The sequence below is a fragment of the Hakea prostrata genome, chromosome 11, assembly GCF_041222555.1.
Source record: "Hakea prostrata isolate BN-2017 chromosome 11, UWA_Hpros_2, whole genome shotgun sequence".
In the NCBI taxonomy this organism is placed as follows: Eukaryota; Viridiplantae; Streptophyta; class Magnoliopsida; order Proteales; family Proteaceae; genus Hakea; species Hakea prostrata.
The window spans coordinates 4500634-4515867 of NC_142610.1; the positions used below are offsets into that span (position 1 = coordinate 4500634).

General features: G+C 38.7%; 1 protein-coding gene and 1 long non-coding RNA gene across 3 annotated transcripts; one reads left to right on the forward strand and one right to left on the reverse strand.

Annotated features, from left to right (window-relative positions):
* Window positions 1–31: 31 nt before the first annotated feature.
* On the reverse strand, window positions 32–3160 carry LOC148999672 (uncharacterized). The gene is made up of 3 exons (XR_016170748.1): window positions 2782–3160; window positions 1386–1509; window positions 32–1276 (listed from the first exon to the last, which is right to left on the reverse strand). It is a non-coding gene; the product is annotated as an uncharacterized LOC148999672 (long non-coding RNA).
* A 1184-nt stretch (window positions 3161–4344) lies between these two features.
* LOC148999673 (Putative membrane lipoprotein) lies at window positions 4345–12842 on the forward strand. Of its 2 annotated transcripts, none has more exons than XM_089140734.1 (4): window positions 4345–4479; window positions 6379–6625; window positions 11259–11519; window positions 12450–12842. In XM_089140734.1, exons 2-4 carry the CDS (start codon window positions 6385–6387, stop codon window positions 12461–12463), a joined length of 516 nt encoding a protein of 171 aa, XP_088996860.1. In that variant the 5' UTR covers window positions 4345–4479; window positions 6379–6384; the 3' UTR covers window positions 12464–12842. The 2 variants fall into 2 exon arrangements, with proteins under 2 accessions (XP_088996860.1, XP_088996859.1); XM_089140733.1 differs by having other exon boundaries at window positions 4345–4465.
* Window positions 12843–15234: the final 2392 nt, after the last annotated feature.

Here is a 15234-nt window from a genome sequence, read left to right on the forward strand (position 1 = left end):
ATAATTGGCTTACCCTATGTAGCTAGATTTGTGTCAGTAAATTCTCCTGAATATCTAAGTTTCAGAAAAAACCAACTTCCACTAAAGTCTCTGGATCAGTTCACAGCTAATTGATAACTTCTGAATCTTCAGCTGAGCTATAGGTTTTCTTAGACTATGCACTAACAATTTTAATTAGATTATTGCTCACTGTAGCCACATGTCCTATGACATTAAGAGCTAGGACTGGAATATCTATGCTACCAACATATACAGGGTGGGCACCTACAATGAAGAGAATAAGGTACCTCTAAGTCATCTTCATCAACTTCAGATGTCTGCAGCGTGGTACGTCTATCTTTTTGCTCTCGTCTGACCACCTGAAATTTGATATATAGAGTCAGGTTATGCTTTAAAACTGAAAATGTATTTTACTACAGAATGTGATACCATGCCTCATGTTCATCTTCTTGATGCTCAGTTTTCTTCCGAAAACATTTTTTATGTGACTGCTTTATTTGATTGAGTAGAAATTTTGTCAACACCACGATTATTGTCATCATCTTCATCATCATCATCGTCCAAGATCGTGTAAGTTTTCTGCTTCCTTGCCAACATAGCTGCTTCTTTTTCTTGTTTCTGGTAATTCTGATCCACAAGTAAAACCATAAAACATACTAAATAGGGGAAATGACCAAACCATAAAGAGAAAGTGCAACCTTAGTATGGAATATTTTGCCACATTTGTGACATAGTTATTTTCTAAATCCTTGCTATCTTCAGGAATCCACAAAAAAGTAACTTCTTCTGGGATATGCTGATCACTCTTGGGAATAAAGATAAGAACCCAAGACTTAAGGAAGCAAGGGTTGATCGTAATGCTAGACATCCAGAGTCAAGTTAGTAGAATCAGCCCAAAGGCAATGCTTAACCACCCAATCCTACTTTCAGCCTATTACTCCCAGTAGAGAATTGTCCAAACATGGCAGGTGACAGACAGCCTGCCAAATGATTTACAATATTGTCGGAAAAGACAATGCGACCTTGATCTGTTTGGAACAAAGGGAAAAGGTGGAACCCCTAGCAACAGAATAATAGCCTTTATTTCATTATTTGTTACCCCAGAAACATGGATGTCATAGAAACTCCTTTTTTTTTTAACTTACATTTGGACCAGAAGCTTGATGTGGAACTATAGAAAATATTTCTTCTGCAAACACTCTGGTTTGAGTTGATGAAGACAAACCAAACTCAACAAGCTTGCTGACAATATCAGCAGGTGAAGAAGCTTGCTTAGCTGAAAAATCATTAACACATATACAATTAACATGACATTTGATATCAGAGCTCATACCACATGGATATATAAAGGTGGAATCAGGGAGGAAAAAAAAATTGAAACTCACCTAACCCAATGACATAGTGACATACTGGACAACCGTAGGCTGACTATATCCCAAAAGAGTCATCAACTTGTCTGATACCCATGTTTTCAAATTACTTTCATCCTGCATTTCTTGGAGGTGGATTCTACTCAATCAAGAAAGAATAAAAGTACATTAGGTAAGACAGGAATTAGAGGAGTCACCATATATTCATTCCAAGGTATTCCAAAACATCAGAAGATAAATACACTAACATAAGTTTGGTTGTCATTAGAAATCCATATAAACTTTGAAAATCTTCATCATGCCACCGAAAACGGGAGAAATTGTCAAAAGAAAGTGAAAATAGATATTTATTTATACAATCTATGTTTGAATACCCCATGAATAACATGAAAAGCCTATTTTTGGATAAGGAACGGACTGCATTTTGCAGTGACCCTTGTATTTCAAAAACAACACATCAAGTTCCTGCTTTAATTTGCATGTCAGATGAAAAAACAGGTTATATAACCGAAGAGGCAAAGGGCTACCTCTCACACTGATCAGAGGAACTCTATACTTGATGCTCATTCAGGAACATAATAATTTGCATTCTCCCTATTTGAAATCTCTTCACGACAAACTGTTCATAATATTGATTTTGTCTTTACCTCAGAATTCAGCTGCATGGCATGCCACTGATTTTTAGATATAATAAAACCTTAAGTCCTTCTCTTTTCCATATTCTGGCACACACACACGCATGGGCAGTTCGCTTCTCAGTGAGTAAGAGAGAAGAGCAAGGGAAAGAAAGCAGATGAAAAAAAGAGCTCAAGAACCAAATACGTACTTTTGGTGCATAATGGATATTTTCTTTCCAACTCATCTGAAATAGTCCCATATGTACCCATAAGACATGAAAGAGCCATTTCTGCAAAAATGTTCTCAGCCTCAAAAATGGATCCAGACTTCCACATCCAGTGTGATTGATGAGGGCTGAGACACTACTGTTTCAATATATTAAATAAGCATATTTCTTTACAATAGAGATCATTAATTTAATAGTGTGTTTCTCTGAGCAATTTGGTTCCTTCCCTCACAGTACTGAAGCAACTAGTTTGCGTTTAAAGGGAGTTAAAAAAATACTGAGTGACAATCAAAAATCAACTGGGAGACACCATATCATATTTGAATGAAGGTCAATAGATTGAAACTGTATACATAAGCATATGAATTCAAAGTCCTCGGAAACGGCTAAGTGGGTGAAGATTTCCAATAGGAAAGTCCATGGGCACTTGATTAGAGCCCATGGCAGATTAGTTTTCAGCGTTTCTAAGTGGGTGCTTTTTTCCAACTGGTCTAATGCATTCCAACCAACTATAGAATCTTAAGACATTTCAAGAGAGTAACAAAATTGTCTGAATTTTTATCTTACCTGAAATGATTCCTGCAACTGAAAGTCTTCGATTTGAAAGTGAAGGGGCTGAACTTATCCTCCTTCGGTGCACCCTTGGAAGAGGACAATGCCAAATTTGAACTGTGGAAACGATATGTTCCGTTCAAAGATTGTCACGAATAGCCTCGTTCGAACTGGTTTGAAGTTTCTAGAAAAGAAAAAGAGGGGAAACAGATCGGTCTACCTGAGAAAGAAGAAGAGGAAGAATAAAATTACCTACAGGGACACGATGGTATTGCAAGAATCAAGAAAACCACCGGAAGAAGACGGTGGCGTTGTATTGGATGGTGGTTTAATTCACCGCGAAACATACCGATTTCCCCGAGTTGGTTCCTCTACTTTTCCTTTTTTGTTTTTTGTTTTTTTTTGTTTTTCCTTTTTCGTACCAAATGAAGTTCGCCCGGATCAGCTTTTCTGCACTTTGACTACATCCTCAAGACTGTGTGGCTCAACTTTAAATATTGTCAAAAAAAACATAGGGGTGAGACCCTAGTGGGTCTTTGGACTCTCAGGAATCAGGATGTAGTCTTTTAAGGCAATTCAAGTTCGAAGAATTGAAATAAAAATTAAATTGAAATGAAAATTAACTTCCTTAACATTCTATAGGGTTAAAGAGAATTACTATATATTGTTTGGACATATTGATGCTGATTGGATAGGAAACTTGGATGATCAGAGATTTATATAAGGCTATTGCATTTTTCTTGGAGAAGCAGCAATGGCCAACAACAACCCGACAGCATAATAGGGTGATTCTAATTGAAACTGTTGTTTGATCTGTTTTGAAGTCCTTAGCTTTTGGCTAGGTATAGGTACCATGATATTCTCCTATCATCTCATTGGTGATGGCCAAAAGCAAGCTCATTCATTGAACCACCGATAAAACTAAGAAGCACAACGGTAGCAGAATCGCGGAGAGCCTAGAGGAGTAAAAAACCATTGCTCATTTGGCCAAACTAAACTCAATTCCATACACGTCATTCTATCAATTGCAGCTAACAGATCTTGCTTCGTCTTCATTAAGCTCTAGTGAGCTTTGAATTTGACTAGAAGGCCCTCTCCAATAAAAAGACTACATTTATTTATTTATTTATTTTTGGTTGAAACCAACTCCTGTTCGGCTGCCCTCGGGGCGGGGGATGAGTCCCCGGAGATTTATTTATTTTGGTGAAATTAACTTTTTCTTTTCCTTTTAAAGTAGCATTGTATTTTTACCTTGAAAAAAAAGCATTATAGTTAGATAAAGGTTTTTTTTTAAAGAAAAAATGATAAAAACGATACGCAGTTCAATAATACTTTTGGAAGAAGTTTCCTCTTAACCTAAAAAGACCCCAAAAATAAAATAAAATAAAAGAAAAAAAAAAAATCCAATGATATTGCCAACAGAAAAGGAAATCAAATGATCCAATAATACCCGACCTCACATTTCGGAGATTTTCTTTTGGAGTCCGTTCATCGGTATTCACTCAAAAAAAAAAAGGAATTCATTCTTCCTTTTAAGTTGTAATCCCAAGTTTTTTTTTTAATAAAAATGCTAAAAGGACCACCATAACAAAGTGTGAACCAATAACGGTCGCCTAATATAACTGTTCTGCGTTCCGAAGGTAGAGATTCAGTATTCAGTGATAAGGCGTAGGAATTGCATTTGAACCAGTGACTGATGGTAATGGAATTCGGGTAACTAGTTCTGCTTCTTCTGTTTTATTTTCTTCGATTTCTTTTGGAAATTTGATATTGTGATGCTGGTTTTAGCTGCTTATTTAGTTAGAATGGAACTGGGTTATGCAATTATTGATCTTCCATTGCTTCTTGGGTTATTCTCGTGGCTGCTTTCGTCTTCTTTCAAGATTTCCCTGTCTGAGAACTGAACATAAGTTGGATTCTGTTTCAGAAAACCTTTTTCGTCCTCACTGCAACTTAGCGTTGAATGATTATTTTAGGTCGTTAGGATGGGATGGTTTGCAATTAATAATGTTCTCTTGGTTCTTGGATTATGTATGAGGCTGCCGCTTTCAGGGTTCTACCTGAGAACTGAAAAGAAGTTTTTTTTTTGATGAATAAATAACAAATAATATATTTACCTGGATAAAAGAGAAGGGTGTGTGAGGGTGAGGACTACATGAGTCTGGAGAGCAGGATAAGTCTAAGCCCAAGGTAAGAACAATGTTCCTGACCCTTGGGGAGTCTAAGGGGGGGGTTTGTGGGGGATCAAGAAAAGTTTAGAGCAGACATCTTTAATGATGACCTTCCAAATGTGATCCAGAGATTTGGATTTGGATTTGGATGTCAATCTACAAAGATTCCACTCAAGCCGGATATGAGAAATAGAAGAATTAAAAACAAGATCCCCAACAATATCCTCAATAAAGGAGCCCAAGAAGGTGGAAGAAAGCCAGTGGATCTCAATGTCTAAGAGGCTTGGGTCATCTGCTGTGGTGCCAAAAGGAGGCAAGAGCATGTTGCCAAATGGGATCAGTGAAGGGGCAGCCAAAAAATAGGTTTCTGCAGCTGAGGAGCAGAGAACACACTTCGGAGCAAATTAAGTTGGATTCTGTTTTTAAACACAGTTTTCATCTTCTTTGCTTCTTAATTGGAAGTCTTGAATGGTTGTTTGGAAGTCAGAAAATAGCCCTACATGCAATTGCCTCAATGGTGGTTTTCTAAATTCTCTCTCTCTCTCTATGCCATATGTGTTTATTTGTTTTATTTATTATTATTGTTAATAGTTATTATTATTATTATTTTGTATGCTGGTGCTAAGTGCGAGAGCCTTGTGCACTGAGTTACACACTTACACCCCCCCTTTTTTTATTATTATTTTGTAACACATCTGTAAAATGATTTATACAATATAAGGATAAGAAGAGGAGTAGTAGAATAATATGTAGGGTTAGGATGCTTTGAAACAGGAGATTAGGTAGGTAAATCACTTAGAAGGAGCTGTAGATCAAATGCTCCTATTCTCTTGACTTGTCTGATACATGTAGTCTCTGGGAGGGAGATTCGCCTTCGTATAAATTACAACTTTTGTTTAATGGGGATTGCTCATTTGTAAGTGCTTACTTCTTTTTCTTAAGAAAGAAGGTATGATACTTATGAGATCAATGAAAGTGATGAGATTGATATTCAAATATTTATTCTTAGAATGTATTGATTTGACCCCATAAGCAGGACCTCCACCCAATAGCATGTTGCTGCCAGATCCCCGTATTTCTTTTATTTCTGGATTGTTACCTCTCCCAAACCAAAACCAACAATTGCCTGAAATTGTGAGGAAGCATGAGTATGACTGTATAAGTAATATTTTGGGATGCTTGGTAGTCTGGTATTTTGGAATATCTTTCATGTTATTAAGAAAATTTGGAAATAGACACACTGAGTTGAAAATTGTCCTTTTATTTTGATGAATGCACTGTGTACTGCTTTGTGTTGGTTTTATCCTTCATTGATTGACAAGTTCTCATTTTAATTTGGAAATTTATTGTTCATATCGATTTGAAGTTTTAATATCTTGACTCCGCAGGTTTTACAGGTTTCTCTTGTTAAATGTGATGAAATGTGAAACTGATTTTGCAGATCATTATGATCATCAAAGGGTTGTTTAGAAGGTATCAGAGATGGAACCCTGTGCACCCAACATCTGGAACCTTTTGGGGCATGGGAATTGGTGTCGGGTGCGGCGTTGGATGGGGCCCTGGGTTTGGCCCTCAAGTGATTGGTTATGTTGGTGCTGGATGTGGTGTTGGATTTAGTGTTGGTTTCTCCCTGCTTGGTGTTGGCATTGGTCTTCCCACAAAGCATTCCATCAAAATTCCCAACAATGGTATGTTTTAATTTATTTCCTCCAAAGTCTTACCTACGTCGCTTTATTACTAATTTTTTTGTAATCGTACACTGAAAATGGGGGTTAAGATCTTTGATACTGCTGCAACTGGGTATGCATGGTCAAATTTTTACTGGCTCATACAAAATAAACAAGCTAGCTTTCCGACATTATTGGATTTGCTAATTGACAGCACTGCCACTTCCATTGTTTATATGACATGTTAAATATTCAGCACTGTTGGTGCAGAACATAGATGAACGGCTTTGGTTTTCGATGATCAAACACAAACACAATGATGCATCATATATTGAGCTGACAAATTTTCACTCTCATTGGATCTGCTTCTTGGAGCTTGTCATCTTGAGGAGTAGGCCTCTTAGAATCTGAACATTAACTGAGTAGTATAAGCACCTAAAGCTTCACCAAATGTGCACTCGGTGGTTAGTATGAAGTAGTATTAGAAAAGGGAAATTTTCACCTGGACCCCCTGAGGTTCATTAAAATGCTGAAATGGTACCTCTGTTTGGCAAAATTGCAAATACACTCCTGGGAGTTTCAAAATGTTAACGAAATCAACCACACTGTTACTTGGGGTGGAAGCCGTTAATTTGCAGCATTTGGTGACCAAATTGAGCTTCCTACAAAACATCTAAGTAGTTATTATTATTATTAATTGAAAGTTTGGAACCAGATTGGGGTTTTTCCCCTCCATTTTCCTTCTTATCTGCAATTCAAACCACTCATTGCAATGCCTACCACCACCACTGCCTCCTGCAACACCACTCACAAAACCCAAATCATCACCATCAACGATAGTTTATCCTCTAGTATTTATATCTTTATACCGCTTCAGCACAAAACCATAGTCCACAGACAAAAACCAAAGAAATGAAAAGCCTCACCAACTGAAGATTGGAACCACTAAAAAGCTTGATTCTGCTGGTATCCTCCAGATCTGGCTGGACTCAAGCGAAAACCTGGACTTAAAATGACTAATTGATTGTCATGTAGAGATTTACCTGGTTTCATGGTGAACTTGAGATGATGGATTACATTTGTGTGTTGGATTCTCGCTTTGCAGGATCTGATAAACTCATCTATTATTTTCTCATCTGGAACTTCTATGCATCTAATGTCTCCAAGATCAACTCAATCAATTTCGGATATCCTCACTTTATGGAATTGTATAGTTCCCGACTGTGATTTAATTCCAAAAACATGGCTTTGTCTTCCAAGTGGAATTGCATAGGATCCAACTATGAGAAGCAAAGTGGGAGATGAAGGAGAAAGGATTTTAAGAATTGGTCCTTCATAGATGGACCATTGCCAGTAACTTGACTGGCCTGTTCTTTGAGCCATTAACTTTACATACAGGGAGCAATTTCTTTCTATTTTTCCTTTAGTTTTGTTCTTTCTACGTATGATTCTCAAAAGGTTTTGAGTGTCAAGTGAGATTTTGAGTCTTTCCATGATGATAAAACAAATGTTGTAGGTGATTCCATGAAAGCAATCAAGAGCCCTGAGAGGGGTTTGATTTGCAGCCTTACAGCCCTGCTGATTTGTCTAAGGTGTGGCTGCCCCCCCCCAACCCCCCTCCCCAATCCCACCGCAGCAAAAAAAAAGAAACCATACCTGTCCCTGTACCCTTTTGCTGCTTTCTTTCCCCTATGTACCCCACTGGTTTTGATCCCCTGTGACTGCCTTCCATTGCTGTAGTGCCCCGGAGATATTAGTGACTTATCAACACTTCCCCGTTTCAGTGCCCTCAAGGTGAACTTGGTCCTCTATCTAGCATAGCTGCTTCCGTGCTTCTTCCCTCTCTTGTCTCTGCTGCTGGGTACTCTTCCTCTTCCTCTTTCTCTTCCTCATGTAGTAGCAGTATCTTGAGTTGCTTGTAGGGGCACTAGTGGGTCTTGGAATAGGGTGAGTCTCTGAAAACACAAACCCTATCCATTTTTATTTTTATTTCCTCCTCCGTTGACCAACGAGAGTGTGTCTTCCGTCTGGTGGTGGTCGTTGCTGCTTGATAAGATGAAGGCAAGGCCCAATATGTTGTTCATTGTAGGGTTTTGAATGAATTCGGTCAGTTTGGTCAAACCCCTCAAGTCAAGCCCGACTCCCTTTGATTGGCCAGACGTTGGGCAGGGCTTTGTCCCACCTGATGTAATGGCATTGATATTCAGATAATGCTGGGCCACCCCATGGGTTATTGGGTTTATGGGTTGGCTGCTGATGGGGATCCTAGGCCCAACAGTGGCCTGGTTCTTAGACTTGATGGACTGGGTCATGCCCATGATTTTGGCCAGGCTACTGGGCTCAAATACTCACACTTCAGCCCTAGTATCTTCCCCTAACCTCGGCATGAAGGCCTCTGTAAGCCACACTTCTTCAGCTTTGGCGATGGCGGCAAGGGCTTCAAATTGCACCCTAGACTCCGACTAATTCAGTTTGGCAGAGACTGACCGATGCCTCTTGTGGGGACTTCAACTACTGTGAACCAAAGCATCATCTCCACTCTTCCTTCAACTCAATCCACGATGCTATAGGGCTTTGCAACTCTTTGAACTGTAGTCATCCCAGTACCATCCTCAGATTCTCCTCAGCTTGGAGACATGCAAAGAGAAATACCTCCCTGCTCTCTCCGTGCACCCAATCATGGTGGGAGATCCCAAAACTCGTTTAGCTTGGCGAGACGAGATGGAGGGCAAGAGCAGCGAGGGGGGGATCCCGCTCGAGACCGCCAATCCGCCATACCGCATATCTGCCATATCTCGCCATATCTCGCTATATCTCGCCATATCTCGCCTTGGATCTCGCTGGAACTCTCAATTTTACCTTTTTGTGGATTTTGGCTGAATTTTCACGCAACACTCTAGCACATCTACAACAAGGAAGACAACATCTCTACTTGTCTATGAATTATGATTTAATGACTATATAGAACTCAATGGTTGTATAATTATTATTCTTGAAAATTGAGATTGTGATACCATATGGATGGGATTATAACATAAGAGTTGATGCATTTGATAACTGCTTATTATATGCCTAAAGGCTATATACATGTTGTAAACAGCACCCAACCACACATTTCGGCACACAGGGAGACAGAAACATACAAGGGTTTTCTAATAAACCAGGCCACCAACGGTCAAAGGCCAAAAAGCAATACCAAGTTCAACCAATGGGACTTAAACCCCCGAGATGGGCCACCGAGTTGCGCAAAAGTGTATCTCGCCGAGATCTCACCGAGATGGTCGAGATCTCTCTTTTTCAAGGTGGCGAGATCTCTCTCGAGAGCGAGATCTTCTACCATGCACCCAATAGGGTCTTCACCATTGAAAGTCAGCATCTCTAGTTGCCGTGGAACTAAATCCCTCCGGTAGTCCACCTCCTATACACGAGCCGGCTTGTGATATCCTCCCCTTTTGCAAATTATCACTTGTTGCAGGCTGTGGAACTTTTGCTGCTCTCTCCTTGGTCACTTCTGACGCCTGGGAATTAAATTCAATGGCCATGCAGCAGGTAGCTATCTCTTCCCTGAACTCGTGGCTACATTTCTCCTCGTTCTCCATATGCTGGGCTAGGGACCAAGCTTGGGTTCAAGGGCAGACATCTGCCCTTGAAGTTCCTTCACGATTGCTTTCAGATCATCCACTCTTCCTTGCATCCTGCTTCTAGCCATCCCCTGGACCAAACATGCTTTGATACCACGTTGCAGGAGCCTTTTTTCTCTGGCAATAATCTCATACACCTCTGGTCCCTCGGGTAGCTATTCTTTCTTCACCGAGCCAGTCACTCAATCCTAACTGAAGCAGCTAATAGAAAATAAATAATAAATAATAAATAATATGAAACAATGGAAAATTGACTTGCATTGAAAACATAAGCACCTTTCTATTTTCCTTCATTTGTCAGCAAGCACCATTAAAGACTGGACCTGGAAGCTTTTCCCATTAGCATTAAACCTGTAAGCACCATGGCATCTGTAAACACCATGACACACCCCAGTGAACTCTTCCCAGTTCACTCACCCAAGAGTCTTCCTCTCCCTATGAGCTATGCTTGTCCAATACTATGCACTTCGTCCCCCCCCCCCCCCCACTGCCCCCTAGTATAACAAAAGCGAATCCTAACTAGCCCCCCTTTCCACTTGTGCCAAAATCCCCTGCAATTTTTCCTTGCTGATATATCTGCTTGTTGTCCCCCCACCCCCACCCCCCAACACCCCCCCCAAAAAAAAAGGGAGACAATGCCACCTGTCCCTGTCCCCCTTTTGTTGTTTTTGTTCCCCTATGAACCTGCTGGTTTTGATTCCTGTGACTCCCTCACGTGTGCTGTGTCATGTGCCCCTGAGATATTAGTGACTTATCAGTGTCAAACTGTTATCATCCTATCATGATTCTGTATCTGCATAGAACAACATATAGACTGTCATATTAGGCAGTGAAGCAGTGAGACATGAACAATGTTATGTATTAGAGATTTATCAAGTCTATTATGCACTATGAGAGCAGGAGACATGAACAATGTCATCTATTACAGATTTATCAAATCTACAATGCACTATGATTTTTAGGGCTTCTTAAATGTGTTGATCAAACTCTGCTGCTCTTTCTGCCTTTTACAGAGATGAGGACAAAAACAGTGGAACTTCTGAAATCCAGCAGTCTTTGTTTCATGAGAAATGTTGAGGATGGTTGGAACCAATTTGGGTCACTTATTCCTTTGCACAAGGAAGCCAGTGGAAAGACCAATGGCTTTAATCATAAAGGCTCTTTAGACCATAGAGTTGGAATAACTATGGTGAATCCTGGTTTTTCTTCCAATTTTAAATCTGTTTTGAATTGTTTGGAGTCACTGAGAGACCGATGCTTGCATTGGCCCAAAGGTACATTGATAACTCCAACTTCATTTTAAGTAATTTTAGGTGGTTTTTGGCAAATTTTATTCTTGTAAAAATGCAGTTCAATTTGTTGTGAAGAGGTCAGTACAATTTTATATGAAGGTAGTTAATAATTTTTTGAAATATCTTTATTCTATGATGTGTGGGTAATAAGTGATGCACTATAAATGGGAAGTATTTTTTTTGGGGGGGTAATCAAATGGGAAGTAGTTGTGGTATGATTATTTGAACTATAAAGATAAAGAAACTGGAAATTTGTTTTCCTGAATTTTGGAATGTTTTTTTCTAATATGATGGTTAACCTGGGGCATGTGGATCAAGAATATCCGGTAAGAACAAAAATTTTGTTTTCCTGAATTAAGTACTCCCTTCTAATATGATGGCTAACCTGATCAAGAAAGAATAACTGGTGAGAACTAATGACATACTGCTTTCTGATCACGCTTTTAAGGAATACTCTAATGCTTTTCAGAAACTGTTCGGGGGGGTTGGTTTTTGGGAGTATATGTAGCTGAACCAAATGAACCTACTCCATACTGCTATCTAAGCATGCTAGTTTTGTTGAGGATGGTAACTGGGATCACTGGGGAGCAAATTTTGGATTATAGTGAGCCTATTGTGGTTCCAGTTGAACTTAGCTGTTGGTCAATTTCGATTTATTTGTACAACCATGGTGTAAAGACAGTAAAGTTAATGATGGGAAGTTCTACCTTGCTTAACATAATAGTTTTGATGCCAAATATGATTTTGGCATTTCTGATAACATGGTGATATTTGTCTTGGTAATGATTACCGCATTATAAAGATGTCTTGCAGCTTCCAAAGTCGAAATATTTTATTTGCTATTATTAGCTACTTGCAACTGAACCAGCAAGCTGAGACAGAATTTCTTATGCCTCTGTTTCCTGTTTGCAGGTAGCAAAGATTAGGCTGTGCATTAGATGGAAACAGTCCTGTTAATTCTTGAAGCCATGAACTTTCCCAGAAAGATGATGATTGCATCTGAGCCTCCATTTCCACTGCTAAGTTCTTTTATCTCCATCAATACTGTCGCCTGTACTCGAATTACGCAAGATAGCATATGCATTGCCCTTGGGTATTCAATTCGATACGTATGAACTTTAAAAGGGCCTATCTGAAAGTGAATTCTGCCTGCAGGGCTTGGTTTAGTTTTTTGGGCAGGGGAATTCATCTGAGAAAAGTTCTCTATGTCATCGTTTATCTAGTCTGCCCTCTCCTTGTTTGAACGCTTGTTCTCATACAATGATTTTACATATTCTAGTTCAACTAAAACAATTGAATTATGTATATAGATGTAACTATATTGGCTGTGGCTTAGTTGTTTAGCTGACTGATTACCTCAAGAGTTCCGGTTGATCAAATTGTATCATCCTAACAATCTCCTAGGGCCATTGGACAAAAGTAGAGTTCTTTATATGTATAGTTTCATTGATCAATCATCTAGAATGAACAAGAAAGGAAGAGATGCGTAGTAGACAACTAGGTCCCACTTGCTTTTGAGGAGTAAACAGCAACATTGGACTGGAATAACTCTCTTAGATAAGTGTTGGAATTGTTCTTGAGTATGTCTGAGGAGGTCAAATCCAGCAAATCCAAAAGTGGAGTTAAGATCTAACATCCTTCATTTCTAAATTTCTAGATATGAAGACAATGAAGCAGCTTGGCTAGGAACAAATCAACTCATGCCCTCTTCATGGAGTCATTAAAAGTTCTCTCACAAAAAGGGATAGAGAAGTATAATATGCCAAAGTTTAGAGTACTTAAAAACATATGAATCAATAGATGAGTCTTTTGGCCTCCTTGAGGTATTCATAATAGCCCAAGTCGAATCGATTCCACAGAATCAAAATCATCTCCATGTATCATAAGTTATCGATGGGGGAATGCAACCGTCGGTGGAAAAACCAATTTTGCTTGATTTGTAGAGGCCAACACCAGTTTTGGGTGTTGGAGCAGATTTATTATGAAAAACCTTCAGATATGGGTGTGCCATTGTTTATCAGATGGAGAGCAATATGAGCCTTGAGTGGGTACTGTATGAAACTTGAACCTCCTCTTAAATTTCTTGTACTGCATAGAAAAGGTTAATTGAAATCAAAGATTTATGATTCAAAAAAGAAAGTCTTGTTTATGATTATCATCTATTCAATACTAATTCAATCCATTGAAACTGCTTTATTTGGATTTTATGCATCATTATTGTGGCGACCTATTGCATTTGGCACAGTAGGAATAATAAGACCTTGAAGGTAGGAACCCAAATTCATGTGCACTCCTGCAGCAAATCTGGCAAGTGATTGCACGCTCTTACAGATATTCCTTCCTTTATATACTACAAGATCCACCAGAGGAACTTCAACCATTAAGGTTGCATCCCCACTGCAATGATTCAAACCTCTTATGCAATTGTACAACAAAATTGATGATAAGAATTGCACATTCATCAAGCTATTCTTTCCATTGATACTCTACAAGATCCACCTCATGAATGTCCATATGCTCAATCCATTGCAATTCTATTCAAACATGAATGCCTTTGATATAGCAACCTTTATATGTGATGGAAGCTATGATCAAGACAGCAGATCTAGGAATAAGGGTTCATGGTTTTTCTTTTCAAAGACACTTACAGACTCAATTATGAATTTTGTGCCCCAAAGAAGCACATAGGAGGCAAAGCCTAGGGATCTACATGAAAAGCTGAACAATCTTTTTTTTTTTTGGCCAGAACAAAATAACAACGATTATATTAAATGAAAGAGTTTAGGTCAAAGGACCTATACAAACGAGAGGAATCCAAAATAAACAAAAGTGGTATACCCCACCAGGATCTGTCAAGGGATAACCTGCAAGCACCCTTAGCAAGGAAATCAGCAAAGCCATTGCCAATTCTAGGAATATAACTAAAAGAAACCATAGGAAAGAAAGAGCAGCGCTTCAAAATATCTGCTATTAAACTGAGACACATCCAATCTAAAAATGAGTGGAGACCTTGGAGAGCATTTTACCCACCTTAGTTACTCAGTTTGTGATTGACTTAGGAGCTACATTATTACCAACCTATCAATTTTGTCTCCAGATATCAAGATTTCTATTAGTTATTCACCTCAGAAATAAAAATTATTGAACAGTTTTCTGGACTTTTTAGCATTTTCAAGCAATTTAGAACCATAATCACACCTGCACATAAACTACCATAAATACATATATATGCTCGAACTTATAAAAAAAATTTGGCTGCGAATTTGATAACTCTTCAAAAAATGATAAAAAAAAAAAAAAAAAAAAAAAAAAAAACAAAAAAAAACACGATAAAGAACCTCTTCAACATACAAATAATATGGGCAACGGAATCGAGTTGGCATCTATTTTTCACTTGTGAATGGTCAAGAAGGATATGGGCAACGGGACCAATCGGGCTAAGAACATAATTACTACCTTTCTCTAATATTTCTGATTTCTGTCTAGATTTGTTTTATAACTCACAACTTGGCAAACCTATGATAAGATGGTTAGTATCTGTTATAAGTATTACCTGCTTTAGTATGTGGCGAATGCGTAATGAAATAATTTTCAGAAAAATTGATGCGGACCCTATGAGAGTTCTGAATTATATAAACAAGTGGTGTCAAGAACTACAATTGCACCCACCTGGGGAAACACATTGTAATCTACAGAC

Bases quoted from the DNA above. Each gene is read 5' to 3' on its own strand.
- LOC148999673 (XM_089140733.1), top strand. The intron at 6,626-11,258 runs GTATGTTTTAAT...TGCCTTTTACAG, and splicing joins CATCAAAATTCCCAACAATG to AGATGAGGACAAAAACAGTG.